This window comes from Erpetoichthys calabaricus, chromosome 6 (assembly GCF_900747795.2).
Source record: "Erpetoichthys calabaricus chromosome 6, fErpCal1.3, whole genome shotgun sequence".
NCBI classification, from domain to species: domain Eukaryota; kingdom Metazoa; phylum Chordata; class Cladistia; order Polypteriformes; family Polypteridae; genus Erpetoichthys; species Erpetoichthys calabaricus.
In genome coordinates, this window is record NC_041399.2 from 196,055,806 (window position 1) to 196,081,891 (window position 26,086).

Consider the following 26,086-nt stretch of genomic DNA (forward strand, 5'->3'; position numbering starts at 1 on the left):
CCGAAATCCTACTGCTTTCTTTCTTTATGGCAGTGGGCATGTTGTTTATAGCAATAGTGTTAAATGCCAGCCATGAGATGGATGGAAACATGGACAAATTGAGATAGATAGATAGATAGATAGATAGATAGATAGATAGATAGATAGATAGATAGATAGATAGATAGATAGATAGATAGATAGATAGATAGATAGATAGATAGATAGATAGATAGATAGATAGATAGATAGATAGATAGATAGATAGATAGATAGATAGATAGATAGATTGAACTTCATTTTTCCCCAAGAGCAAATTTGTTATTGTCGTGGAGTGCCATGTTATTGTGTCATTAAAACAAGCAACACTGTATTGTATAAGCTTTGGATATATTACAAAAAAATACAAAGAGCGTTAGTAAAAGTTAGGGGTAAAGAAACCAAGTTTATTGGACATTGGCTTTTGCTTTCAGTTTTGGGGCTTTGATGATCACTATTTTTTTTGCTTCTTTTCTTGATCCCAGCCTGTTGAAAGACTGCAAATTTACCAGCTCCTTTTGTTACCACAATTTCTGGTCATCCTTTTTAGCACGTAAAAACGATAAAACAACTTTATAAACATCCATCTGCAACCCACCTTTGTCTTATGCTGACAGCAATGCCTTAAGAAATGGTGTACTATGTTTTGGTCTGCCAGCTTAGCTTTATCTGCATATTTTGTTTGTTTTGCAAGGCGCAACGCACCTACTATGACCTAGAGGAATGTGTGGCAGAGAAATATGATATACTTAAGAAGGTGTCCCCAAGGTAATAGAATAATTTGCTATCTCTTGCCCTATTATATTTTCAGCACCTTTCCTCTGTATTTGCGTGTCTGAACATCTCTTCCCTGGTGCTCTGTGTCTCAGGTATGTTCCCGTAAAGCCTGCTTCTCAGACTCTGTCATTATTTTTAAGGCATCTTTCTCGCCACTTCTCTAGTGTTACACTTTGATGGCTTATTGTGGTGCCTTTACTCCAACTCATGCGTCTAACACTTACACTTCCTCTTTCTTTGTGTTACCAAAGCCAAATGGACCAATCACACCAAAGCCAAACTGACTAATCAGATTACTCTGAGGGACTGGACACACAGATTTGTGTTTTATGTTATAAATATTTTCACACACTTGCGCATGAGAGGCAGCTAAAGGGTCTAAATGAGAGTAATTCCATGCCTGACCAGGGTGTAGCGGAGTGCGCTGACCTTTTTTCTTACTTTCCTGCAGACTGTTCACGGGAAATTCCGCATGGCCCTCATGAAGTCACTTTCCAGTTCCAATCTTGGTGACATCACTTCCAGTTCCGATCAGAATAACACCACTTCCGGTCCTGGACCCTTGGATGATGTCACTTACAGTGAAGAACCCATGACCGAAGAGACTTCCGGCTCCCGCCCTTTTGATGATGCCATGTCCAGGTTCAAGCCTATGGAAGAGGACACTTCCCCTTCCACCCTTGATGACTTCACTTCCTTTTCTGGCCTTTAAAGCTGCCATAATCGACTAAACTAATCAGTTCTGTTTAGGACTCCGTTCTGAGCACATTAGAACATTATATGGGTGGCTCTTGACTCTTGAGTCTGTTTTTATACATATATATACACAAACACGCACAGCTCAGTACTCTGTCTACAAATCCCTATTGTCTTCTGCCAACACTACTTACTCTTTTAAGACTTCTAGTGGGCTTACTGACCTATGGCAGTCATATGTATACACACTGACTTTAAGCTGCCTTTTCCAGTCACAACTGAATGTTACGTTTATGAATAAGGTTCTTCTGTAGTCTTACTGCAATAGGAAAGACCAGCCAGTGGATATAGAGGTATCGAAAGGCAATTTCTTTGGAAGAATAATTTGTATAACACTGTAAAGGTACAGACTACAAAAACTGGCTGATCCCCAGTTCAATGCAAGGTCTAAACAGATGCATGACTTAAAACACTTTTGCATGACTTACCTGTGAGGGATGCAGATAAGGCTCAGGGGAGGCCAGATTAGTTTGAACAGAAAGACTCTTCTCTAGGAGGACCTGCGGGAAACCTAGCTTCTCAAAGTTGCTTCTTTTCCAGTGGCGACATTCTTGCTGTGCTAAAGCTTCATCCTCACTAAAAGCACGCACAACTGGACCCGGAAGAGGTGGGGGTAGTGCTCCATCACTTTCATACCCATCTTTTGCCTGCTGCTGCAGCGTTTGGCAGGGCAGTGATGCCTGCTGCTGTTGTCCTGCATCCCAACTACTACGCTGTCGCATCTGGTGCACCTGCTGAGCCTCCCAAGCTAGCCTGGCCTGTGCAAGAAAAGGCTCAGCATACCCAGACCTGGGAGATTCAGCCACAGGCATGCCTTGATGTTGTCTTCCAATGGTACCTCCACCTGATTCAGAGTCCGCCATGCTCTCACCACAGTGTGCCAGCATCTCCTGTGGTAAAGAAGGCTTACGGGTTTTTCTCTTGCGACTTCCTGGTGAATAGCCACCAATAGACATGAAAGAGTCCTGCTGGTTTGTCCAAGACATGGAATCATCATAAAGAATTTGTCGCAGCTCACAGGGATCACTTGAGTTGTAATCAGTGGTCCTTGGGTCCCGGATTAGTGACTGGCTATGCTGCAGTGTATATGAGCCTCCAAACCCTCCTCCGCCCACACAAATAGTGTTGGCTGGTTGATAGCGATGTAACCTGTCAGCTGTTTTAAAGCGTGGGCTGGAGCCAGACTGCTCAACGTAGACAAGTTGCTTGACATATTCTTTGCCCGCTGGACTGTACTCAAGACTAACAGACTTCTCTGGACATTTCTGCTTAGTGAGTACAAGCTGCTGATAGGGGGAGTGGGAGCTACCTTGCTTGGGCGAGTGGAAGAGCGGTAGCTGTGGTTTGCGGCCTGGGGATTTCTGCTGGGGGGAGCAAGCTTTCCCATAGTGAGAAGCTGAAGATTCACAGTGCATGTCTGTGGGAGGTTCTTCATAAATTGGTGCCTGGTACTCTGAAGGGGGCTCCTCATACAAAGGTGGCTCATACGCATAGCGGGGCGAAGGGGGCTGAGAGTCCCCCGAAGGTCGTCGATGTTGAAATGGGTCCCCACGCCCCATTAAAGGGGAACCCCCAATGTCTGCTCGTTTCAAAAAGGGAGACTGGCGCCGTTCAGGGTAAAAGACGGAAGAGTTGTCAGGTTCAGGGGGTGTGGGTTGGTTTCCAGAGGATCGTCGAGATCGTGTTCCACCGGTGCTGCTGGATCCCTCACAAGTGGAGAAGCCATTTCCTTGGTGTGCCAGGAAACTTGGCTCTCTGTCCGTCACTTTGATCAACATCCTCTCCTTGGTTCCAGTGTTCCATCGAAATGGAGAAGTCCTAATAAAAAAAAATATATATAGATATATAAATATAAGAAGAGAACCAACCAGTCATTTGCTCTAATCTACAAGGCCTCTACTGCCTGCTCCTACCCTATGTAGAAACAGAACCGTGACTTAAGTGAAAGACACATTTCTAGGCATTGATATTATGGAAGATCACATATCTCAGTTTTGTGTGCCATCATACACCTGGGCAGTGTTCTTCTAGTTTTAACCCCTTAACCGCCCTCTGCCGGATATATCCGGCATCGTAGCTTTATTGCTGACACCTTACTGCCGGAATTATCCGGCACATTTGCCTGTGGTTATGTGAATGCCTGGCGCGTAGTATAACTGACAGTTTGGCGTGGGTATTATTACTACGTTGTATTTCGACAACTCTGCACTTGTATTGGCCGATCACGTGATGTGATTCGAAAGTGAAAGCTGTGAATATGGCGAAACGTAAACTGACTTCAAGTGAGGCTTTACAGGCGATTTTGGACAATAATTCTGATCATGATTGTAGCAGTTCTGAAGAAGATTTTAGCGACAATGATGATCAGCAACGTGCGCTGCATGATACTGTGAATGACGACGCATTGGATGATGGCGATGAGTGGGTGTATCCCCAGCATCTCAACTGGACTGCTGCCCATTATCTGACCCAGATAAGAAAGATCCAAACCGCGACCGCTTGTTCAAGCTACGTCCTTTGATTGACCATTTATTTGAAACATTTCAGCAGGTATTTCAGCAGGTAAATACTGCTTGAATAAATGTAAAGTAAAAAAACGAAAATTGTTCAGATTTCTCCTGGCATGGGGAATATTTAGGGAGTTGGCGGTTAAAAGGTTAATATATTTTTTAGTTTTTAGTTTTCTTTTTTTATATAGTTTTAGTTTTTTGCCATTTTCTTATTTTAGTTTTTACTTAGGTTTTTGTTATTTTTATGTAGTTATTATTCAGTTTTAGTTTTTTTTTTTACCATTTAATACTTTCAGTTTTCCAATTTCTTTCTGTTTTTTGTTTGCTTGTATTTAGTTTACGTTTTTCAGCAATTAACTTTTAGTTTTTATCACACCAGAAATGTCCACACAGACACAGTTTTACATGTGTAAAACACAATTTTCTTTAGAGTTGTCAAATTGTATATCATGTGTGTACTTATCGATTTAATCTATACAACTTTACTGACAGTGAACACTCCATTTCCTCCTGATAACGTAACAGTTCAAGACTTCCATTATAAGCAGATAATTTAAGAGTCAAGTAACAAGTTCGCTCGTATGGCATTTGTTAGTTTAACTTGCAACAAGCTTAAGTAAATGGTTATTTAAATTAAACACTCTCTTTTTTATTTCTGAGATTCCCTTTGCGAGCAGTAAGATCACCACATACATTTAGTCGCTCTATTATATAAAAAAATCCTATGCCAAGACGAGACTTTTTTCAAGAGATTTTTCAAGTCCCACGAGACAAGACTTTGGCCATGAGATTTTTTCAAGTCACGCCCTCCTCTCAACCATATTTAACCATGCACATAATACTCTCACCTCTCACTCGTTTGAATGCTTTTGTCAGACACAGTTCCTGCAATTTCAGCTCTTATAAATTTTAACGTTTTCCTCACTTTAAGTTCCCAATTAAGAAGATGTATTATGTCCAAATCTTATTGAAGAATTTCATCACAAAAGGTTATCAACTAAGAAAAAATGAGTACACGGGCAATCCTAGAACCGAGAAACAATGAAGTCAAACGAATTAACGCTGAAAATGTTGATTGGTTATATGGCAAATTGGATAAATGTATATCAACAGACTCTGCGTAAACAGTTGGTGGTGATCATGCAGAAGATGAAAATATCAGCTTACAATATCCCGAAGAATATCTACAACCATTAACACCATCCGGTCTTCCACCACACGAATTACTGTAGAAAGAAGGATGTATCCAAGAAAGGTAATGTAGTACATCTTCCGCGAATAACATTAGACACCAAAGGAGATCTTGATATGCCAGTCATAGTAAAACGTTAACAGTTTCCCTTTAGAATAGCTTTTGCAAAGACAATTAACAAATCTCAGAGCGAAACATTTGAAAAAGTAGTTTTATTTAATAGAGAGAAAGAAATGAAATTCAATTATGGGCAGTTATACATTGTGTTGTCATGATGAAAGTCCAAACACAGAATCAAAATTCAATATGATATTAACGAAAATTTAATTCAGGAAATTGTTTTTACTGAAGTTTTACAGTAAAAGTGTAAGTTTAAAAAGTATTTGCATGTTATTTTCAAAGCTAAACAAAACGAAATCATATTAAGCAAAGAATAACTAATGCAACATGAAACATAAATTACTTTCAAATTATAATGTTTTACTATTTTTTAATATGGTTAATTACTCGATGTAATGTAAAATAGTTTATTTATATGTAACAATTCCCATTAAAATAAAAATCTGTTTAAATTGTACACCCACAACCCCATATGCAAGCGGCACAACCGGAAAGAGGCTAGCACGTAGCACAGGCCCGGGGGTTGGCGAGTGAAGCGAGTAGGCCCTAGTTTTATTTTATATTTATTTTTGATATCTTATGTGCTGGCTATATGTCATCTATGCATTTCAAAACTTAGTATTTTTTTTAGGGAATTTTGACTTTGCTTATTTTTTGAACAACTGTTAAAGTCACTACTCAAACTTATGTTAATAACAGTAACAGCAAAAACAGAAAAGAAAGGTTTTCCAATGTATACTTGACATTTTACATTAAATACAGAACATCTCAGATCATTCACTTAACAAGCCATATGCAAAACCCGGGACACTCCCTGTAAGTCTAAACTGGGAGGATGTAATTTAACAACACATATAGGAATAAACAGATTTTGACAATTGAGACTGCTTAATGAGACACTTTGAATTTTCTGCTATAAAACAATATTTGAATTTACACACACAGTCCATGTAAACATGGGGAGAAAATCCAAACTTCATACCAACAGGTTATGTAATCAAACCTGAGCTCATGATGCTGTGTAATAATAACAATGATAATATTAGTACATTTTATTCATATAGCACCTATTTAATACTCAAAGTGCTTCACAAATAGTTAAAGGAATACAATAGAAATAAGAGCAAAGTTGACATTAATAATACAGGATAAAACTTTAATAAACATTTGAAAGCCAGAGTTGTGAATTAGATTAAGAAAAGCAGGAAAACATTAAGAAAGCCGTGAACAAATGACACTATTTTTGCGCAATTATATTTAGGGATATAAGTGTAGATGTTGCAGTCACCCACAATGATAAGGAGCAATGAATAGGATAAGAGCGGATTTTGTTATCAGTTTTACAGCCAGGCACAGGATGGCATTGACCATTTAATGGATAATCGTTTTCCGTTCAGTCAGTGCTGTAGCTAGCTTGCTGAAGGCCCCTGTTCAGCGTCCTACGGTAGGCCCATCCTGTCTAGCATAACTGTTAATAATTTATTTGCAACTAGATCCTAGGGACCGGCTGGGCAGTGATGTCTGCAACAGCGTCACTATCCGATTGCACGTACCAGTGGTAGCCAAAGGGAGCAGGGCTTGCAAGGTCCCCACGTTTTTAATCGTTTTATTACATCTGCTGTTAAGTTAGCAGAAATAAAATAAATTGCGGGAATGAAATGCGGAAGCTGTGGGTTGTAGTAGTAGCACATAAACATATGTAACATATGGACCTGTTCACTTTTCCAAGCATCATTCAAGTCGACCACCATCATACCAGTGCCGAAGAAGTCATCAGTGACATGCTTGAATGACTACCGACCAGTTGCACTCACGCCAATCATAATGAAGTGCTTCGAAAGGTTAGTCATGTCACACATAAAGACTAATCTCCCTGCCTCCCTTGACCCTCTTCAGTATGCATACCGCTCAAACAGGTCAACTGAGGATGCCACATGCTCTGCCCTTCACGTCTCCCTGACACATCTGGATAAAAAATTGCTATTCATAGACTTTAGCTCTGCCTTCAACACAATCATCCCTCAAAAGCTGGTTGTAAAACTGAGCAGGTTGGGCCTGAACACCACCCTCTGCAACTGGATCCTAGACTTCTTGACAGAGAGGAAGTCATTTCGGATGGGCTGCAACACTTCCAGCAACATCACACTGAGCTCTGGAGTGCTGCAGGGCTGCGTGCTTAGTCCATTACACTTCACCTTGCTGACTCACGACTGCACAGCCACGCATAACACCAACCACATCATCAAGTTTGCAGATGATACGACGGTGCTGGGGCTGATAAGCAGGGATGATGAAACAGCATACAGAGATGAGGTGGAACGGCTGTCTGTATGGTGTGAAGACAACAATCTATCTCTATCTATCTACTACAGGACATATTTTACAAACGCAGTGTCCGCAAGACCTGCAGCATTGTGCAGAACCCCTTACACCCCTCACATGGACTTTTCACATTTCTGCCATCCAAGAGAAGATACTGCAGCATCAAAGCCAGATCTGCCAGGCTGCAGGACAGTTTTTACCCCCAAGCTGTTAAGACTCCTTAACACCATGCTGCCCCCTGGGATCTTCCACACGGACTCAACCACCTCTAAAAACAGAACTTTTATACATGCAAGCCAATTTCCTGCAAAGACGAGTGTGCAGGTAGAAAAGAACTGAAGATCTCATACTGACCTTTAAGGATTTTGACATTCTTGATATCCTTCTGCTGTGAAACATTCTGACCTGTCATTGTTTACACATGTCTTAAACAACTATTATCATACACTGATAATTTCTGTATTATCTATATCTATTATTTAATTATTATATTACATATCTATTGACTATATTTATGTATCTAGATTGCAAATACCATACATTGCATCAATGTTCATATTGCTAACTACACACCAATATTGCTGCTACTTCTTTTTCTTGTCTTTGCACAATGTCTTGTCTTGTTTGTGTTTTAATTTTAAATTTCAATTTTTTAATTCTATTTTTAATTTATTATTTGCACGTCATGTTGTTACACTGTGGACCCTGAGCTTCACAATTTCGTGTATCTGTATACTTGTATATGGTTGAGATGACAATAAAGTTCACTTTGACTTTGACAACTTTGTGAAGGAAGATGATTAAAATGTAATGTAAGCTAGGAAGTAGAAACTGTTCTGTGCTATAAAATGAAGCAATTTCAATTTGTAACAAATTAAAACAACAACACCGGCTGACAGGATACTACTACACAATCAACCAGTTTTACACAAGTTCTGAGAAAATGGACATCATAAAGTGGTCACACTCACAGAACCTCATAGTAGTGGCACAAATGCACAGTAAGCCATACTAAGGTACACAATAAAACAGATTACAGATATGTTAAACTGTTAAAGCTTACAAAAATGCAACTGACTGACAAGCCACAAATCATATTACTTCTAATATCACTAGTACCTTAAAATACTTCCTTGTGTGCCTTCGGATGCGCAAATGTCTCAACAATGTTAGACACGTCAAGTTGTCTTGCACACTCGTTTTCGGTTGAGAGTACAGCCAAGCCACTAAGTCTGTCTTGCTACATGGTGCTTCTGAAGTAATTTGTGATGAGTTTTAACTTGGAGAACGATCATTCATAAGCAGCAACAGTCACTGGCGTAGTCAGTAGTAACATGTCAGCTGTGCAAATGTCACTAAAAGTAGACGATAGTGCACAGTGATCTATCAGCAACAGTTCAGCTACTTCGAAAACAGTCGACTTGGTTGTCATGATGGATTGAAAACATGCACGAAATGACACCAATTGAGTGGAAAACGCCGATGAAATATCGGTGATAGAGCATTCAACAGGAAGATCGGCAGCAGCATACAATTCGTCGTCAGCCATCGAGGTCAGAGTTGATGGTAACAAGACATTGAATGTTGAAGCCACTACATCGAAACTGTGAACCTGTTGTTTTAGTTATTAAAATTTTTTTTTAAATTTATATGGCCCCCCCAAGCTCTTATGCCCTTGTACTTTGCACAATCCATTGCTACACCATAGTATTCAATACAGATCTAACAAACTTAGCTTGACTTCCGCAAGTGCTATAAAGTAAGCATACCAGATGGAGCCGTCTTGCTTAGAGATGCAAACTCCACAAGTTTTTTTTTTTTTTTTTCGTTTTTGTGTGGTATATCAAGATTCCAGTGTGCAATGAATTAGATGGTTCTAGTCCTTCACCACTGATGATGCTTGCTGTACGCAGATCCAATGCCATACTTTATTTGAATCAAGTACATTTGATACTTTACTCTTGTTAATATAAATTCAGACTTCAGCATTAACATGGCTATTGAGCTCACAAACAGAACATGTCACGATCCCCCAACAAAAACACCACAATTCTGCTGCATTCTAAATATATTAAGATTATTGCAGTCCATCCATTTGATATCAATGATGCTCTACGACATCACACCGCTCACAAACATCAGTACTAATAACCTGATTAAAATCAAACGTATCCATGTAACGTCAGCTCAGTTGACTGTGGGCTATACATCTGCTTAATCTGTCACCGCAAAGATACCATCAGTATGCAAGCAAATATTTATGCAAAGTGAGGTTAAATGGATGAACGTCCTACCTTCTTTGGCATATAATGATAACATTAATTCCAGTCTAAATACTGATTGAATTTGAAGCGTGGAGTTGCTATTCGAACTTAACAAATACTCCATGTCTCTAAGTTTTAAACCATTTACAGTTGCTGTTATCTGTGAGTGATAGTCTCTTATGGACAACAAAATCCATAGAATAAGTCATTGACAGGTGATGAGGTTTTGGTATTCGCTCTCAGTTCGGGAAGGGAAAGCTGAATGAAGTATGAAATGACCAATAAAATCCATAGATTTAGACAACAGCAGCGAGGGGAACTTGCACATGTGCATGAATCAACGCAAAATTACTACTGCATGACTTAAAATAATATTTAATAAATTTACTGGCAAGTCCACACTTCTATGTACATTGTGCACAAAGACTATCCATCCATCCATCCATCCTCTTCCACTTATCCGAGATTGGGTCGCGGGGACAGCAGCTTGAGCAGAGATGCCCAGACTTCCCTCCCCTCGGCCACTTCTTCTAGCTCTTCCGGGAGAATTCCAAGGCGTTCCCAGGCCAGCCGACAGTGTGTCCTGGGTCTACCTCGGGGCTTCCTCCCGGTTAGACGTGCCCGAAACACCTCACCAGGGAGGCGTCCAGAAGGCATCCTGATCAGATGCCGAGCCACCTCATCTGACTCCTCTCGATGCGGAGGAGCAGCGGCTCTACTCTGAGCCCCTCCCAGATGACTGAGCTTCTCACCCTATCTTTAAGGGAAAGCCCAGACACCCTAGAGAGGAAACTAATTTCAGCCGCTTGTATTCGTGATCTCGTTCTTTCGGTCACTACCCATAGCTCATGACCATAGGTAAGGGTTGGAACATAGATTGACTGCGGCTCAGCTCCTTTTCACCACGACAGACCGATGCAGAGCCCGCATCACTGTGGATGCCGCACCGATCCACCTGTCGATCTCACGCTCCATTCTTCCCTCACTCGTGAACAAGATCCCGAGATACTTGAATTCCTCCACTTGAGGCAGGATCTCGCTCCCAACCCTGACAGGGCATTCCACCCTTTTCCGGCTGAGGACCATGGTCTCGGATTTGGAGGTGCTGATTCCCATCCCAGCCACTTCACACTCAGCTGCGAACCGATCCAGAGAGAACTGAAGATCATGGCCTGATGAAGCAAACAGGACAACATCATCTGCAAAAAGCCTGAGTCCACCAAACCGGACCCCCTCAACACCCTGGCTGCGCCTAGAAATTCTGTCCATAAAAGTTATGAACAGAATCGGTGACAAAGGGCAGCCCTGGCGGAGTCCAACTCTCACTGGAAATGGGTTTGACTTACTGCCGGCAATGCAGACCAAGCTCTGACACCGATTGTACAGGGACCAAACAGCCCTTATCAGGGGGTCCGGTACCCCATACTTTCGGAGTACCCCCCACAGGATTCCCCGAGGGACACGGCTGAACGCCTTTTCAAAGTTCACAAAACACATGTAGACTGGTTGGGCAAACTCCCATGCACCCTCCAGGGCCCTGCTAAGGGTGTAGAGCTGGTCCACTGTTCCGCGACCAGGACGAAAACCACACTGTTCCTCCTGAATCTGAGGTTAGAGTATCAGACGAACCCTCCTCTCCAGGACCCCCAAATAGACTTTTCCAGGGAGGCTGAGGAGTGTGATCCCTCTGTAGTTGGAACACACCCTCCGGTCCCCCTTCTTAAAGAGGGGGACCACCACCCCAGTCTGCCAATCCAGAGGCACTGTCCCTGCGATGTTGCAGAGACGTGTCAACCAAGACAGTCCTACAACATCCAGAGCCTTGAGGAACTCCGGGCGTATCTCATCCACCCCCGGGGCCCTGCCACCAAGGAGTTTTTTGACCACCTCGGTGACCTCAGTCCCAGAGATGGGGGAGCCCACCTCCGAATCCCCAGGCTCTGCTTCCTCATTGGAAGGCATGTTAGTGGGATTGAGGAGGTCTTCGAAGTACTCCCCCCACTGACCCACAACGTCCCGAGTTGAGGTCAGCAGCGCACCATCCCCACTATATACAGTGTTGACACTGCACTGCTTCCCCCTCCTGAGATGCCGGATGTTGGACCAAAATCTCCTCGAAGCCATCCGAAAGTCGTTCTCCATGGCCTCCCCAAACTCCTCCCATGCCTGAGTTTTTGTCTTAGCAACAACCAAAGCCGCATTCCGCTTGGCCTGCCGGTACCTATCAGCTGCCTCCAGAGTCCCACAGGACAAAAAGGTCCTGTAGGACTCCTTCTTTAGCTTGACGGCATCCCTCACTGCTGGTGTCCACCAACGGGTTCGGGGATTGCCGCCACGACAGGCACCGACCACCTTACGGCCACAGCTCCCGTCAGCCGCCTCAACAATAGAGGCACGGAACATGGCCCATTCGGACTCAATGTCCCCCACTCCCTCGGGATGTGGTCGAAGTTCTGCCGGAGGTGGGAGTTGAAGCTACTTCTGACAGGGGACACTGCCAGACGTTCCCAGCAGACCCTCACAACACGTTTGGGCCTACCAGGCCTGACTGGCATCCTCCCTCACCATCGAAGCCAACTCACCACCAGGTGATGATCAGTTGACAGCTCCGCCCCTCTCTTCACCCGAGTGTCCAAGACATGTGGCCGCAGGTCTGACGACACGACCGCAAAGTCGATCATCGAACTGAGGCCTAGGGTGTCAAGGTGCCAAGTGCACATATGAACACCCCTATGCTTGAACATGGTGCTTGTTATGGACAATTCGTGACGAGCACAGAAGTCCAATAACAAAACACCGCTCGGGTTCAGATCAGGGGGGCCATTCCTCCCAATCACACCCTTCCAGGTCTCACTGTCATTGCCTACGTGAGCATTGAAGTCTCCCAGCAGAACGAGGGAGTCTCCAGAAGGTATGCCCTCTAGCACCCCCTCCAGGGACTCCAAAAAGGGTGGGTACTCCAAACTGCTGTTCGGCGCATATGCACAAACAACAGTTAGGACCCGTCCCCCCCGAAAGTGGAGGGAGGCCACCCTCTCGTCCACCGGGGTAAACCCCAATGTACAGGCTCCAAGTCGGGGGGCAATAAGTATGCCCACACCTGTTCAGCGCCTCTCACCGGGGGCAACTCCAGAGTGGTAGAGAGTCCAGCCCCTCTCAAGGAGATTGGTTCCAGAGTCCAAGCTGTGCGTCGAGGTGAGCCCGACTATATCTAGCCGGAACCTCTCGACCTCACACACTAGCTCAGGCTCCTTCCCCTTCAGAGAGGTGACATTCCACGTCCCAAGAGCCAGCTTCTGTAGCCGAGGATCGGACCGCCAAGGTCCCCGCCTTCGGCCACCACCCAACTCACACTGCACCCGACCTCTTTGGCCCCTCCCATAGGTGGTGAGCCCATGGGAAGGGGGACCCATGTTACCTCTTTGGGCTGTGCCCAGCTGAGCCCCATGGGTGAAGGCCCAGCCACCAGGTGCTCGCCATCGAGCCCCACCTCTAGGCCTGGCTCCAGAGGGGGGCCCCGGTGAAACGCGTCCGGGCAAAGGAAAACGTCGTTCAAAGTTTTGATTCATCATTGGAAGTTTATTGAACCACTCTTTGTCTCCTCCCTCACCTAGGACCAGTTTGCCTTGGGTGGCCCTACCAGGGGCATAAAGCCCCGGACAACAGAGCTCCTAGGATCATTGGGACACGCAAACCCCTTCACCACGATAAGGTGGCAGTTCAAGGAGGGGGCACAAAGACTAGTAGGGTGATAATCAAAATTAAAATGACAAAAAAAAAAACCATTTCATCTTCCTTTTTATTTTCGTTCACTACATGATTATTTTTTCATTTTTAGTGAACGGGTATAACACTGCACCAGGGTGAGTGAAACAGAGCAAAAGTATGGGAAGGAGCCTGTCTCAATGTCTGCTGGCATGTCACATATATATATAACCTATGAATTTAGTGACAATGTGACAGGTGGCACATTTAGCAAGAGATCAAAAATAAAGCATGTGAAAGGGCCTTAAATAAAGGGAGCCTATAGTGGCAAGTGAAACCCCCAAACACTATTATGTGTTTAGGGCTGTGCCTGGTATGTGCTGAAGAAGCAGAAGGTGCCCTACAGGTACACATTCTGAGAGGACCAGGAAGACTGAAAGGCTATGGGGGCTAATTAGGCCCACCTAACTCAAAAGGTGACAGCAGAGAATACCAAACTTGAGCAATTATGGGAAAGGAATTACGGGCACCTATTACTGTATGAGACAGACTGGGCTCAGCAGGAGTATAATTATTCCAACAACACACTTGAGGTCATACTTGACTCACAAGCTTGGATTTTGAAAAAAATCCAGGTAAAGCCCAGGAAGATGATGGAGGTATGACATGTTTAAGGTCTGTACTCTACTATTTTGCCAGTAGGTCTGGAGTCAAAACAGGAGTTGAAGAAAATGTACGACTGTGGTAAAGCATGTCTGGGGGTCTGTGGCAGTGCAGACTTTAAAGAGTGAACACAGTGCTCCTTCAGGCTTGGTGGGTGTGGGTACATACTGTAGCAATGCCGTGTCGCCCTGGGGAGTTTGATTAGGAAATTGGATAATCGTGCGTTTATGTTCAAACGCAATCAGTTCAGACAGTTTTCTCATTAATGTTCCAAGAGGGGAGGACTGAAAAGGAAAGAAAAATCAAGACAGAAAGTTTGTGGAGTAGAGAGCAGAGATTCGGAGTATGTGCCGGTGCAGAGGACAGGAAGGCATGGTTATTAGGAGCTGGCCCCACTAGGGAGTGAGAGGATGGCGCACCAGGGGCAGGTCACTTTTGCTAAGCATTCAGGGAGCATGAGAGGCCAAAGTGTTTTGGAGATTGTCCTTTGGACACTGAAAGATGGTGGTGGAATGAAGAAGCCATGCTTTGGGAGTCCCAGTAGATGACTGACTGAAGTTGCTGGGACACAAACAGTTTTAAGGCATGAATTTTATTCATCTAAATTGTAAACCTTGTTGAATCTATCTATCTATCTATCTATCTATCTATCTATCTATCTATCTATCTATCTATCTATCTATCTATCGCATTTATATTTTTAAGTCTGATTTTAACTCCCATAGAGAACTTGTTTTAATCAGAATATTTATCCATCCATCCATCCATTTTTCAACCCGCTGAATCCGAACACAGGGTCACGGGGGTCTGCTGGAGCCAATCCCAGCCAACACAGGGCACAAGGCAGGAACCAATCCCGGGCAGGGTGCCAACCCATCACAGGACACACACAAACACACCAAACACACACTAGGGCCAATGTAGAATCGCCAATCCACCTAACCTGCATGTCTTTGGAATGTGGGAGGAAACCCACGCAGACACGGGGAGAACATGCAAACTCCACGCAGGGAGGACCCGGGAATTGAACCCAGGTCCCCAGGTCTCCCAACTGCGAGGCAGCAGCGCAACCCACTGCGCCACCGTGCCGCCCAGAATATTTATTGGATTATTTATTTGTTTAAAGAAGAACTTGCACTGTCCTTTGTTTTGGAAACTTTGCTATTTGTAGCATAAAATGCACAAAGAATTTATGCACCATCATCTGTTGTTATGTGTCCTCATTGCAGTAGTCTGTCCTTGGTTTCAGGACTATCGTTCACCCAAGTTCAAGAAGTTGCCAAGCTGCGGGTAACCCAGCATCACAAGGACTGACTGGTGTAGAAGTGTGAGCAGAACAGGAGTAAAAGAGGGAAAGGAGCAGACAGAAGGACGTTGGAAAGTTGTTTAGTGGAGTTTGGAGATGGGCAATTGGGGTGGCAGTTGCAATGGGCAGACAGACAGTGACATATTGTGAAAAGGGTTTTCAGTTTACGTGTTTATTTTGTTCCTTTTGTTCTCCGTGCAAAAAAAAAAAGACTCTTTCAGAACTGGGTCTAATAAACACATTATTTTAATATTAATTTGAATTTTGCCTCTCTATTTCAGTTTAGGGTGGATGCTTTGGCACAACTAATGTAAAGAATCCCAATTCCTCTTCACAAAGTTTTTTTTTTTTGTTCTCCATTAGTTGAGCTGTAAATTACAAAAGGCAATTACTTGTGTAAAAAAAATTAGATAAGGGGTAAATGAAACTAAATGAAAAGCAACATCCTAGATGCTATTACTGTGAAAGTGGGTGTCAGTGCACTGCTATTGCTCATCTAAATTATTATTGCAGATAATTATTACGAGCACAGTAACATTTTAATAATACATTTTAGCCTCACCATATGCACAGTAATGTGGGTTTGACCTTGAAATATGAATACTGCAAATCTCTATGAATGCAATTACGAGGACTCGTAAAGACATCTCGATAATAAATGGTTTTTGTTTATTCTAATGCACAAGTCACTAAACCCCACAAGGAATATGAAAATAATACTTCTTTGTACAGCAATGTAAAAAGATTTTGCTTAATAAAATTTACAATAGGTTAAAATCTTTTTCATATTAGTAATTTTGCAAAGGCCCAACTTTGGTTACAATGTAGCCAAAAAAGATGTTTCATGTTATATTTAATTCAGTTTTATTCATTTTTTATTCTTGTATAGTGTTCTTCACTGAGTAAGTGCAGGCTCAGAGCACTGTATCATGTTTACAGCTACAATGCAAATTACATCTATCACATACATACAAATACAAATTAGGTTAACCACGCACTAAAACAAAGCAAATTCAATTTGTTAAACATAATCATCACAAATAATGTAAGTCCATTATTATTGTAAGTGTAACATGGCTAGTTGTCAACAGAAGACTTTAATATAAGCATTGATGTGAAATCTGATGCTTTTAGCAAATGTTTTACTTACTGTTAAACACAGTTAAGATTGCCAGATTGTCAATGGCCTGACTCATTGTCATAACCACACATTAGATCTAATTACATGCAAAGCTGAGATTTTTTCAAAATTTAAAAATTACTCCACTAAATGAAGTTATACCTGATTACTACTTAATTCAACTTTATTTGTTTTTCCCTTACAGATACAGTCACAGATTACTAAGGACAGTGCAACATCTGGATTGTATCGCTGCATCAAAATTGGAAGATATTTTGAGAAACTCAAACATCATTATGAAATATGATGTAGATCAGCTAATTATAATGCGACTTTAAAAGAGGCTTTGGATTCAGTAGTTCCCCTTAAAGCAAAACTGATTAAGTACACTCAGAAACTCATCTTGGAATAATGAGAGTACTCACGCTTTTAAACTAGAGTGATGAAAATTGGAGCACAGATGGAGAGCAGTGCTGATCGGCGTAATTGTCCAAAGAGTTTTTTACAGTGAATTTGTGAATTCAGTGTTATGTCACAGAGCTGTAGTGGTCAGTGTTGGATGAGGATGTCACTACCCAATCTGTACTACCTGTCTGATTTGTGTCACACATGTGCAAAAATTCCACACATGCATACAATAAGCGTACTCACCTCACACTTTATGGCTTTGGTTGATCTGCTTCACACATGCATGGATAATTTGCAGCAATCTGCACTCCATCCAGATTTGTGCCCCACACGTTTAAAAAAAAATGCACAGTAAAATCCTCGATTATCTGTCACTTGATTAACCGTCAGGGTAAAAAAAAACAAAACATTGCACACGCCAGCATCTACCCACTATTACTATTGCTGCACGATACACTGGAAGCTATGCACATTGGGACAACTCTCAATTCTGCTAGCGCATAGTGTTCTTCCCCAGCACCACGTGTCCTGTTGCATTTTGAAATCACAGTATTAGTTAATACCTTCACCTTTAGTAGCATTTTGTAGCTTTTTTCTTTTGTTATAATTAAATCACTATACATTGTTATGGCCGATTAACCTATGTATGTGGTGTTGGAATTGTCATAAAAAATTGAAATTATTAAACATTTACGAAATGGGAAAATATTGCTTCAGTTTATGGAGTAGGAAAAACAGCAGTGAACGATACAAAGCGTGATGCTGACAAAATTGAAAAATGTGTCGAAAATGGAAACCACTGATGGTGATGTTATTCTGTATTAATGTTAATGTTCTTCTGTATTGTAATTTTCTTTTTAAATTCTGTTATATCATGTTTTGTCAATATATTGTGACGTGCAGGCAGCTTGTGATACACTGTGCGGAGCAGAAAGGGCAGAATGCTGTGTAAGTGATAAGACTGGCTGAAGGGTTTCTGTTCTCTGAGGGGCAGACACGCCTCTTTGGAGATGAATGACAGGAGAAGTTGGGAGAAAAAGGAAGGTGCGGTGGAAGGAAGTTTGAGTAGGGAGTCAGGAGACAATACGCAGGAGTGTTTGCTGTATAGAAAAAGACAGAACGTGAGTGGCAGGAGATAAACTGATTGGTAGGGAAAGTTTTTTTTTTATTGTTTTGAAGATGTGCTCTGTAACACAGATAACGAAGTAGAAGACAGGGCACCGTTTGTTATGGAACGAAGACTCCAAGTAAAACGTAGAAAACTCTAGTACCGCTGAGTTGCATTTGCTTATTACGCTGGTCATTACAATATTATATAAATTAATTAGTTTTGTTAATACTATATTATATTCTGTTAATATAGTTTTTTTTTGTAAATAAATATGACTATTTGCTAAACTAATCTTCTGTATAATTTTTAATGTAACTGTTCTGTTATCTGTCTTTTCTCTTATCCGTCATGGCCTCGGTCCAGACCCCTGACAGATAATCAAGGATTTATTGTACTTGAGGAGTACATTAGCTGACTATAATGAGACAACTGTGAAAATAATTTGTTGTTCTGTAAAGATTCATTGTACGTTGTGTCTTTATTGTAGGAGTAAGCATTTTATGCTCCTTGCTATGTAGTGCAGATTCGGGTAGTGACAGGTACAGCCCCTTGAGTATGTAACACTGATCCCATAGAATACAGACTCTGTGGGTGTTAATTAGTCATAGTGATAGGATAACTGAAGATGTAGAGAGAGATAAAGGACTCAGAGTATAATTTTGTCGCAGGGAGGCTTAGTGATGTAGTTGTTAGCACTGCTGGCCAACAGCTCAAGTCACTTTTTGGCCACAATAATCAGTTCAACATAGTTGGCAGATGCTTCCCTAGCCCTCAGGGACATTTAAAAGACCATCACACCATTATAATACACTGATAAGCAGGTGGCCTCACCTCTTGGGGAACCACCCCTAAAATACATGGAACATAGTAGATCATACTTTAACACATGAAAACTAAATAATTCACACTGATGACATAAAAAGGGAGTAATATAGACATAAATAAATACATCAAACACAAAATTTATTATTCATAATAATTCCCTGACTCTTCATGCGTTTCTTGACAGTGTCCATGTGGGTGTTCTCTTAATAGTCAGGTTGAACGGACTTTCTAAAGAAACCCAACGTAAATGTGTGAATGTGTTCTGTAAGCAGCTGACATCCTGTCCAGTACTGGCCCCTCCCTTGTGCCTGATACGGCCAGGAAAGAATGCAATCTTATCTCAGAATAAGAGGGTTTGAGAATGACTTAATGAATCAAACAACTGACAGATAGCTACCTGAAAATGTAGAAGAAAACATCTTTGGTTTTAGCTAAGCTACTATACTCAATGTTTGACAGCAGGATGTGTTTTAATATTCCTCAGCTATAGCCATCACACCAAAGAGTCTGCAAATCAATTCTGCACACTTCAGAGAATTCTATTTATTTCAAAGAGCTAAACTGCACTTTTTAAGCAGCCGCAAATTTATCAGAAGGAATTTTCTTGAAGATGTCCTTCCAAATCCCAGCTGCCCTACATAAAAAGAGTTCTGCTGCGGAATTTTTCTTCACCAGATCGAATATCTATTTTGTCTTACAATTACATGTATGAAGGCTTTATGGATTTACAGGTTTCTTAACTGAAATCTTTCTGTACATGACACTGAATAGGGTAAGAATATACAAAGGCTTATGCCTTGCTAATTTCGTCAACCCAGGCAGTTTTTTGTATTTCACCCAGAATTTACTCACTGGCTTGTGGTAATGTTCATTTTTATTGTTGGTTATGAAGTATTTTTTGTGCTTTCATTAATTTTATGTTATGTTTTACATATTTAAATGTATTGCCATTCCTTGTTTTCTGAGGGCAGAACCCTTAGAGGTGGGGTCACCTGACATCACTCCTGCTGGGTTCTGGCCTCAGCCTTCATATTAAGGTGAGACAGATGGTCTCAGCAGAGGTTCATTGACATTTGGAGAACACATTCGTAGTGAGTGAATTTTGTAAAAGCTAGGTTCCTACTACTCCTACTAGGTTCCAATTTGTAAAAGCTAGGTTCCTACTTTGGACCTGTGCAAACCAAAGCCCACCTCTGTTGACCATTTATGAACATTTATTGTCATGATGCCTGGGGTGAGGCCTATCTTAGGCAGACTAGTTAAGATCCTGGCCTTATTTCTGGGTCTTTTTGGAGTCTCACTCCCTTTTTTCCATGTTTGTGACACCTGCTCACAATACAGTCAAATAACACAGACAGAAATAATCTCAAACAAGATTTTGTAGAGGCTGAGTCTAAGAGCATTCACCTTTGAGATGCTAGTTAGTCCCAAATACAAGCTGAACATTTGCAAGTCCACTGTACTAAATAAATGGACAAGAACTTTGAACTTGATCAGATAAAGACTGCATGTGACTTAACATTTTCCACATAAAGCGACTTCAAGGTATTACTGGATACTGAAAAGATAAAGTCAGAAAGTTGACCGGGTCCTGTCCACTGGAGAACCTCGTTAGGAAATACAGGCTGTGACGGGCAGGGCATGTGGCTTACATGTGCGAAAAATGTCCGCTCAAGAAGGTCACACTTCACAATATTGTAGTTGGCCAGAAAAGGAAAATGATGTTGTCACATATGTGTATATAGAGCACATCTTCAAGGCTCTAAACTTAATACATAATACCACCCTAAGCAGAAAGGGAGCGCTGTCACTAACGTCTTCTCAATTTTCATCTGCAATTCAGGCTCTCACCAGCCAGATGTCAAGTGACTGAGCTTCTGCTTCCACCATCAAGTCCGACCCTTCCTGGGTTAGCAATATAAAATCCTCAATGTGACCAAAGGTCTAGATGTGGAGGGATCAATCCCTTGATCTAATTTTCCTTTGTCTGGCTGTATGTCAAAACATTTGCATCCTTGCGTGTTATTTATTTTTCCTTGTTTCCAACTCATCGAAATTAAATAGGGTTACCAACTGGTACCCCAATCCTTTTTACATTTACTATTTATTTTTGATTACAATGATCTAAGACCAAGATGACAGACTGCCCAAAGAAGGGCTGTGAGAAGATAGACGTCTCCTTCTTCTAGTGGCTGGTGTGAGTCTAGCACACCTTTCTACAATCAAAACAGTAGCAGGACACTTTACAGTTAAAATGCTGCAGTATACTCATTCACTTTCTGAATCCACTTAATCACAGATAAATACACTTTAATTATTTAACTTCATAATATTCACATGTGGCGAGGACTAAACCATCCTAAGCCGGTTTCATTTAGCTACACTGCACTCATTAGGGTAAACTTGTCTAATTAACAAAATAACATACCACAACATTCTCAATCTGGCTTAATTAAAGTAAGGGTTACCTGGGGAGCCCAGCAACAGCCCTGGACAAGGCACCAGTTCATCACACACACATGCATGCACAAGGTCAAGGAAAACCCACATGGAGAAGGGGAAAATGTGTAAAAGCCACCCAGACAACATCTAGGCCCGGGACTACAATCCAGAACACCAGACCTCTGAGGTGGCAGTGCTACCCATTGTGCCACTGTGCCAGTTTTCAAAATAATATTAATATAAAATAAAAGCAGCAAACCCACTGTCAGACTTAGGATGATATCAGCTAATGAATACAGAACGAAGGATGGCTCCAAGGGACTGCAGAACACTGCCTAGTGATAGATGATTACATACAGATGGATGAATGTGATTATGGTGGGACAGCTGTCAGTCATACTGGGACACAGAGCTCTGGGGCCTGGGGGAATAACTCAATGGAAAACAAATAGATTGCTGCAAGTAGTTCTTTAGATCATCACAAATTCTGGAGGTTGAAACAGCATTCTGCAGACCAGTGAGTACCTGGCTCAGACAACTGCCATATAAAGAGAAAATGGCTGTAGTTTAACATCATCATAATCATCATCAGTTTTGAGGATTTATGGTATAACATTCCCTAATGAATAATTAGGGTATCCGAGTACTGTTGAGTATGGAGTCTGTCATATTTTCAAAAGTATTCAGGTGAATGTGGGCATCAAAAGGGCAAAAAATCAATGCAAGGCCCGAGAGGATTAGACAAGAGAAAATCACAATTGAGGAGAATGTTACTACAGCTTGAGTAGATAAAAGGGGTCACTATGGTGCAGTAGCTGGCTCAGGATATAAAAGTCTTCACTAGACATTACAAGAATGTCCTGGGATGCTGAAGGAATGATAGCAAGACATGTTCATGAACATTTAAATAAAAAGTCAGGGATCAGAGGAACAAAGCATTCAGGGCTTGTCAGGAGACAGTGTGGAGTGTGGAGCTATCCTACAAATGACATGCTAATTAAATTATCCAGCTATTTTAGTGCTTCCAAACTTTTTCCATGGTGACCCCAAGCCCCCACCCCCCACCCCCCCAGGATCATTTGTATTGCTGTGGACTCACACCATGAAGCATCACAGTTCACAGATTTGCGCTGTGATGAACTGCTGGTGGTCAGTCGCAAATCCACAAAGTCTGGCTCAGAAGTGATATCCTTACAGTGTGAGCTAATAGGAGAACTCTTAGTCTCGATTGTTCATAGACTGTTTCTGACCACTGTGAGTGGAGTGCTTTACTGAGGACGTCACATGAGCTCTTTCTCTCTCTGTTGGCCACCAACACTGTTACTACACTCCACCTGTCCACAGTGCAAATCCCACCCTTGTCACTAAGTGTAGTGCTGTGTAGTCAGACCAGGCAGCATCTCAGTTCGAAGATTTGCACAGTAGTATACTGCCAGTGGTCAGTTGCGACTTTGCTACTTCTGGATCAGAAGCAGCCCTTACAGCACGAGCTAATGGGAGGACTTCTTTAGTCAGCCATGAAGAGAGCATTTCTGAACACTGTGAGCGGGGTACACTCTTATTGAGATCAACTGAGCTCTCTCTCTGTCAGCACCCACCACTGCCACCACACCCCACCTGTCCACAGTACAAATCCCACCTTATCGCCAAGTGTATTGCTGTGGACTCACACCACGAAGCATCACAGTTCACAGATTTGCACTGTGATGAACTGCTGGTGGTCAGTCACAAATCCACAAAACCTGGCTCAGAAGTGATATCCTTACAGTGTGAGCTAAAGGGAGAACTCTTAGTCTCTGCTGTGCATGGATTGCTTCTGACCACTGTGAGTGGAGTGCCTTACTGGGGAAGTCACATGAGCTTGCTCTCTCTCTGTCTCTCTGTGTTAGCCACCAACACCGTTACTACATTCCACTTGTCCACAGTGCATATCCCACCCTTGTTACCAAGTGCATTGCTGTGTAGTCAGACCAGGCAGCACCTCAGTTCACTATAGATGAAGATTTCCACTGTAGTATACTGCCAGCCCTTACAGCATAAGCTAATACAAGAACTTGTTTAGTCAGCCATGAAGAGAGCATTTCTGAACACTGTGAGCGGAGTACACTCCTGTTGAGATCAGCTGAGCTCTCTCTCTGTCAGCCCCCACCACTGCCACTACACCCCACTCATCCACAATACAAATCCCACCCTTATCGGCAAGTGTATTGCTGTGGACTCACACCACAAAGGATCTCTTTTTGAAGATTTGCACTGCCGGTGAACTGCCGGTGGTCAGTGACAAATTCATAATATCTGCAGAGATGGTTTCTAAACTCTAAGAGGAGTGCTTTCCGGGACACCTCAGATGAGCTCTCTCTCCGTCAGCCCCCATCTTTTCTGCACCATTATATCCATCAAATTTCATACATAGATTATAGAAGGGGACTTGAGAGAAAAACATCCATGTTTACATTTATAGGTGTATGTTTTAATGAAAGATTTTCTACAGTTAAAATATGACTGATGGATTTATATGAATTTCTTTGATGTCAGGTCAAACAAGAGACAAGTGAACTTGCATTTCTACATCAAGCATTTGTAAAGTTTCTGTGCTTTGATATTTTTATACAGTACTACTGGAAATTTCCTATTTTCCTTTTATTATTACAATGGCTTTAAAGTGACTATAATTGTCAGCAATGCTTTTTAGTGGTCTGAGCGAACACATAGCTAACACACAATCTGCATCTTTGGTGGCTGGTGACTTGACACACAATGCCTAAAACAAAGGGGTAATGAAAAATATATAACAAGCCAGTTTTTATTACATTTTTGTTGTAACTGGCTTATCGTGGGATGAAGGATCAAGTCAGGTTGTGTTCCGAATGCCTAATCCATTTTACACAGGCTACGGTAGATTTCATTTAATGTGTTTGAGCAATCATGAGCAATTTTGTCTATGTTTTTTCTTTTCTTTTCTTTATTTTATGTACAAACTGTTCCTGTGTACTGTTTACAGAAGCAGAGAAAGGGTAAGAAACAGAGCAGGTAATTAATCAAAGTTTTAAGCAGAAAAACAGGTCAAAAACTGAAAGGTCAGTTAAATCTGCTAGCAGTGCCACAAGAAGACAACGTATGTATGTACATAAAATTCAGAGACTAAGTTAACTGGCATGAAAGTCTGAACATTTCACATTTTTATTTACTTCAAACTAGAGTCAGTTATTATATTTTTGTGTATTATATAGTTTTGTAACAATGAGTCATATTCAGAAAGTACAGGGGTGTCCAACTCCGGTCCTGGTGGGCCACAGTGGCTGCAGGTTTTCATTCTAACCCTTTTCCTAACCAGTGTTCAGTTTTCATTGCTAATTAACTCCTTTTCCCTTAATTTTAATAGCCCTCTAATTAAGGATTCGGTCCTCTGAATTGATTTGTTTCTTCGTTAAATGGCAGCCAAACAGAAATGAGATGTGAAACGAGCCGACAGATGACCAGCTAAATTGGAACGTCAAACTCCTGACAATTCCACTCCAACCAGTTTCTTAATGAGAAGCCAATTCTTGCTGTTAACTGAATATCAGGACTTGTTGCTGCTCTCATTCTGCCACAGCAGACTGTTGATTTTCTGTTTTTTCTAAGACCACCGTCAAGATGTTTTGGTGACCTGAGCAGACCAACATGACCGAGACCTTCACCTTTCTTTATTTTCAGGTTAGCTGGTCGTGTGGCGGTTCGTTTTGTGTCTCATTATTGTTTGGCTGCTCATTAAGGAAAAAGAAACAACTAAGGGGTCTGAGTCACGTCAATTCCAACGAGGGCAAAACAAGTTAATCAGCAGCCAAAATGGCTCACTAATTAAGAAGATGGTTATAATGAAACCACTGAAACCCACCAGGACCAGAGTTGGACACCACTGTGTTGGTAGACTTCACTAAATACATGTTTTAACAGCACATTACAATGGAGTTAAAAATGGAGCAGAAAGAGGCTTGTTGTGTCATTTCACAGACAGGAGGCTGCAATTCAAGCGATGTGAAAATGTCATCGATTAATGAGTGTTAGCAGTGGAGGGGCTATGACAAGTTGTTCAATTTACATTTTTGAAAGCTTTCCCAATAATAATTAGCAATTGAAAAATATTTGTTAATACAAAATGACCAATACTAGTTTAAAATCAGTATCAATATTAACCTATGAAAGGAGAAAAGGAACTGAAATAGATTCCCCATCTAGCTATTAATATTATTTAAAACACAGTAATTCGTTAAAATAATGTAAGAACTTGAGAAGGAACTGATGAGTGGTATCAACAGAATACAAATGATGATGGGCAAGAAGAACAGGGGCTTGTTTGTGTATATCTGGGACTGAACGGTCCCCATCTCCAGACGCCGCTGTCCATTTTCAAACCTGTCCTATGTTTATATCAGTTAGGGCAGCTGCATGTTTCTAATTAGTTCAGATCCATTTTAGCAGCAGGTTGATAATGTCAGCTCTTTACAATAATAACCTGCAGATAATAAATCAATCAATTCAGTCTTACATATGCTTACATAATTGTT

At 41.8% G+C, this 26,086-nt stretch overlaps 1 protein-coding gene across 5 annotated transcripts in view; it reads right to left on the reverse strand.

The window, feature by feature from the left end:
* Positions 1-26,086, reverse strand: part of arhgap39 (Rho GTPase activating protein 39) — a 448,090-nt gene that overhangs the window by 106,817 nt on the left and 315,187 nt on the right. For all 5 annotated transcript variants that reach the window (XM_051929199.1, XM_051929198.1, XM_051929195.1 and 2 more), the window contains exon 3: positions 1,980-3,369. In XM_051929199.1, the coding sequence (XP_051785159.1) occupies positions 1,980-3,369 (1,390 nt within the window). The remainder of the gene's footprint in view (positions 1-1,979; positions 3,370-26,086) is intronic.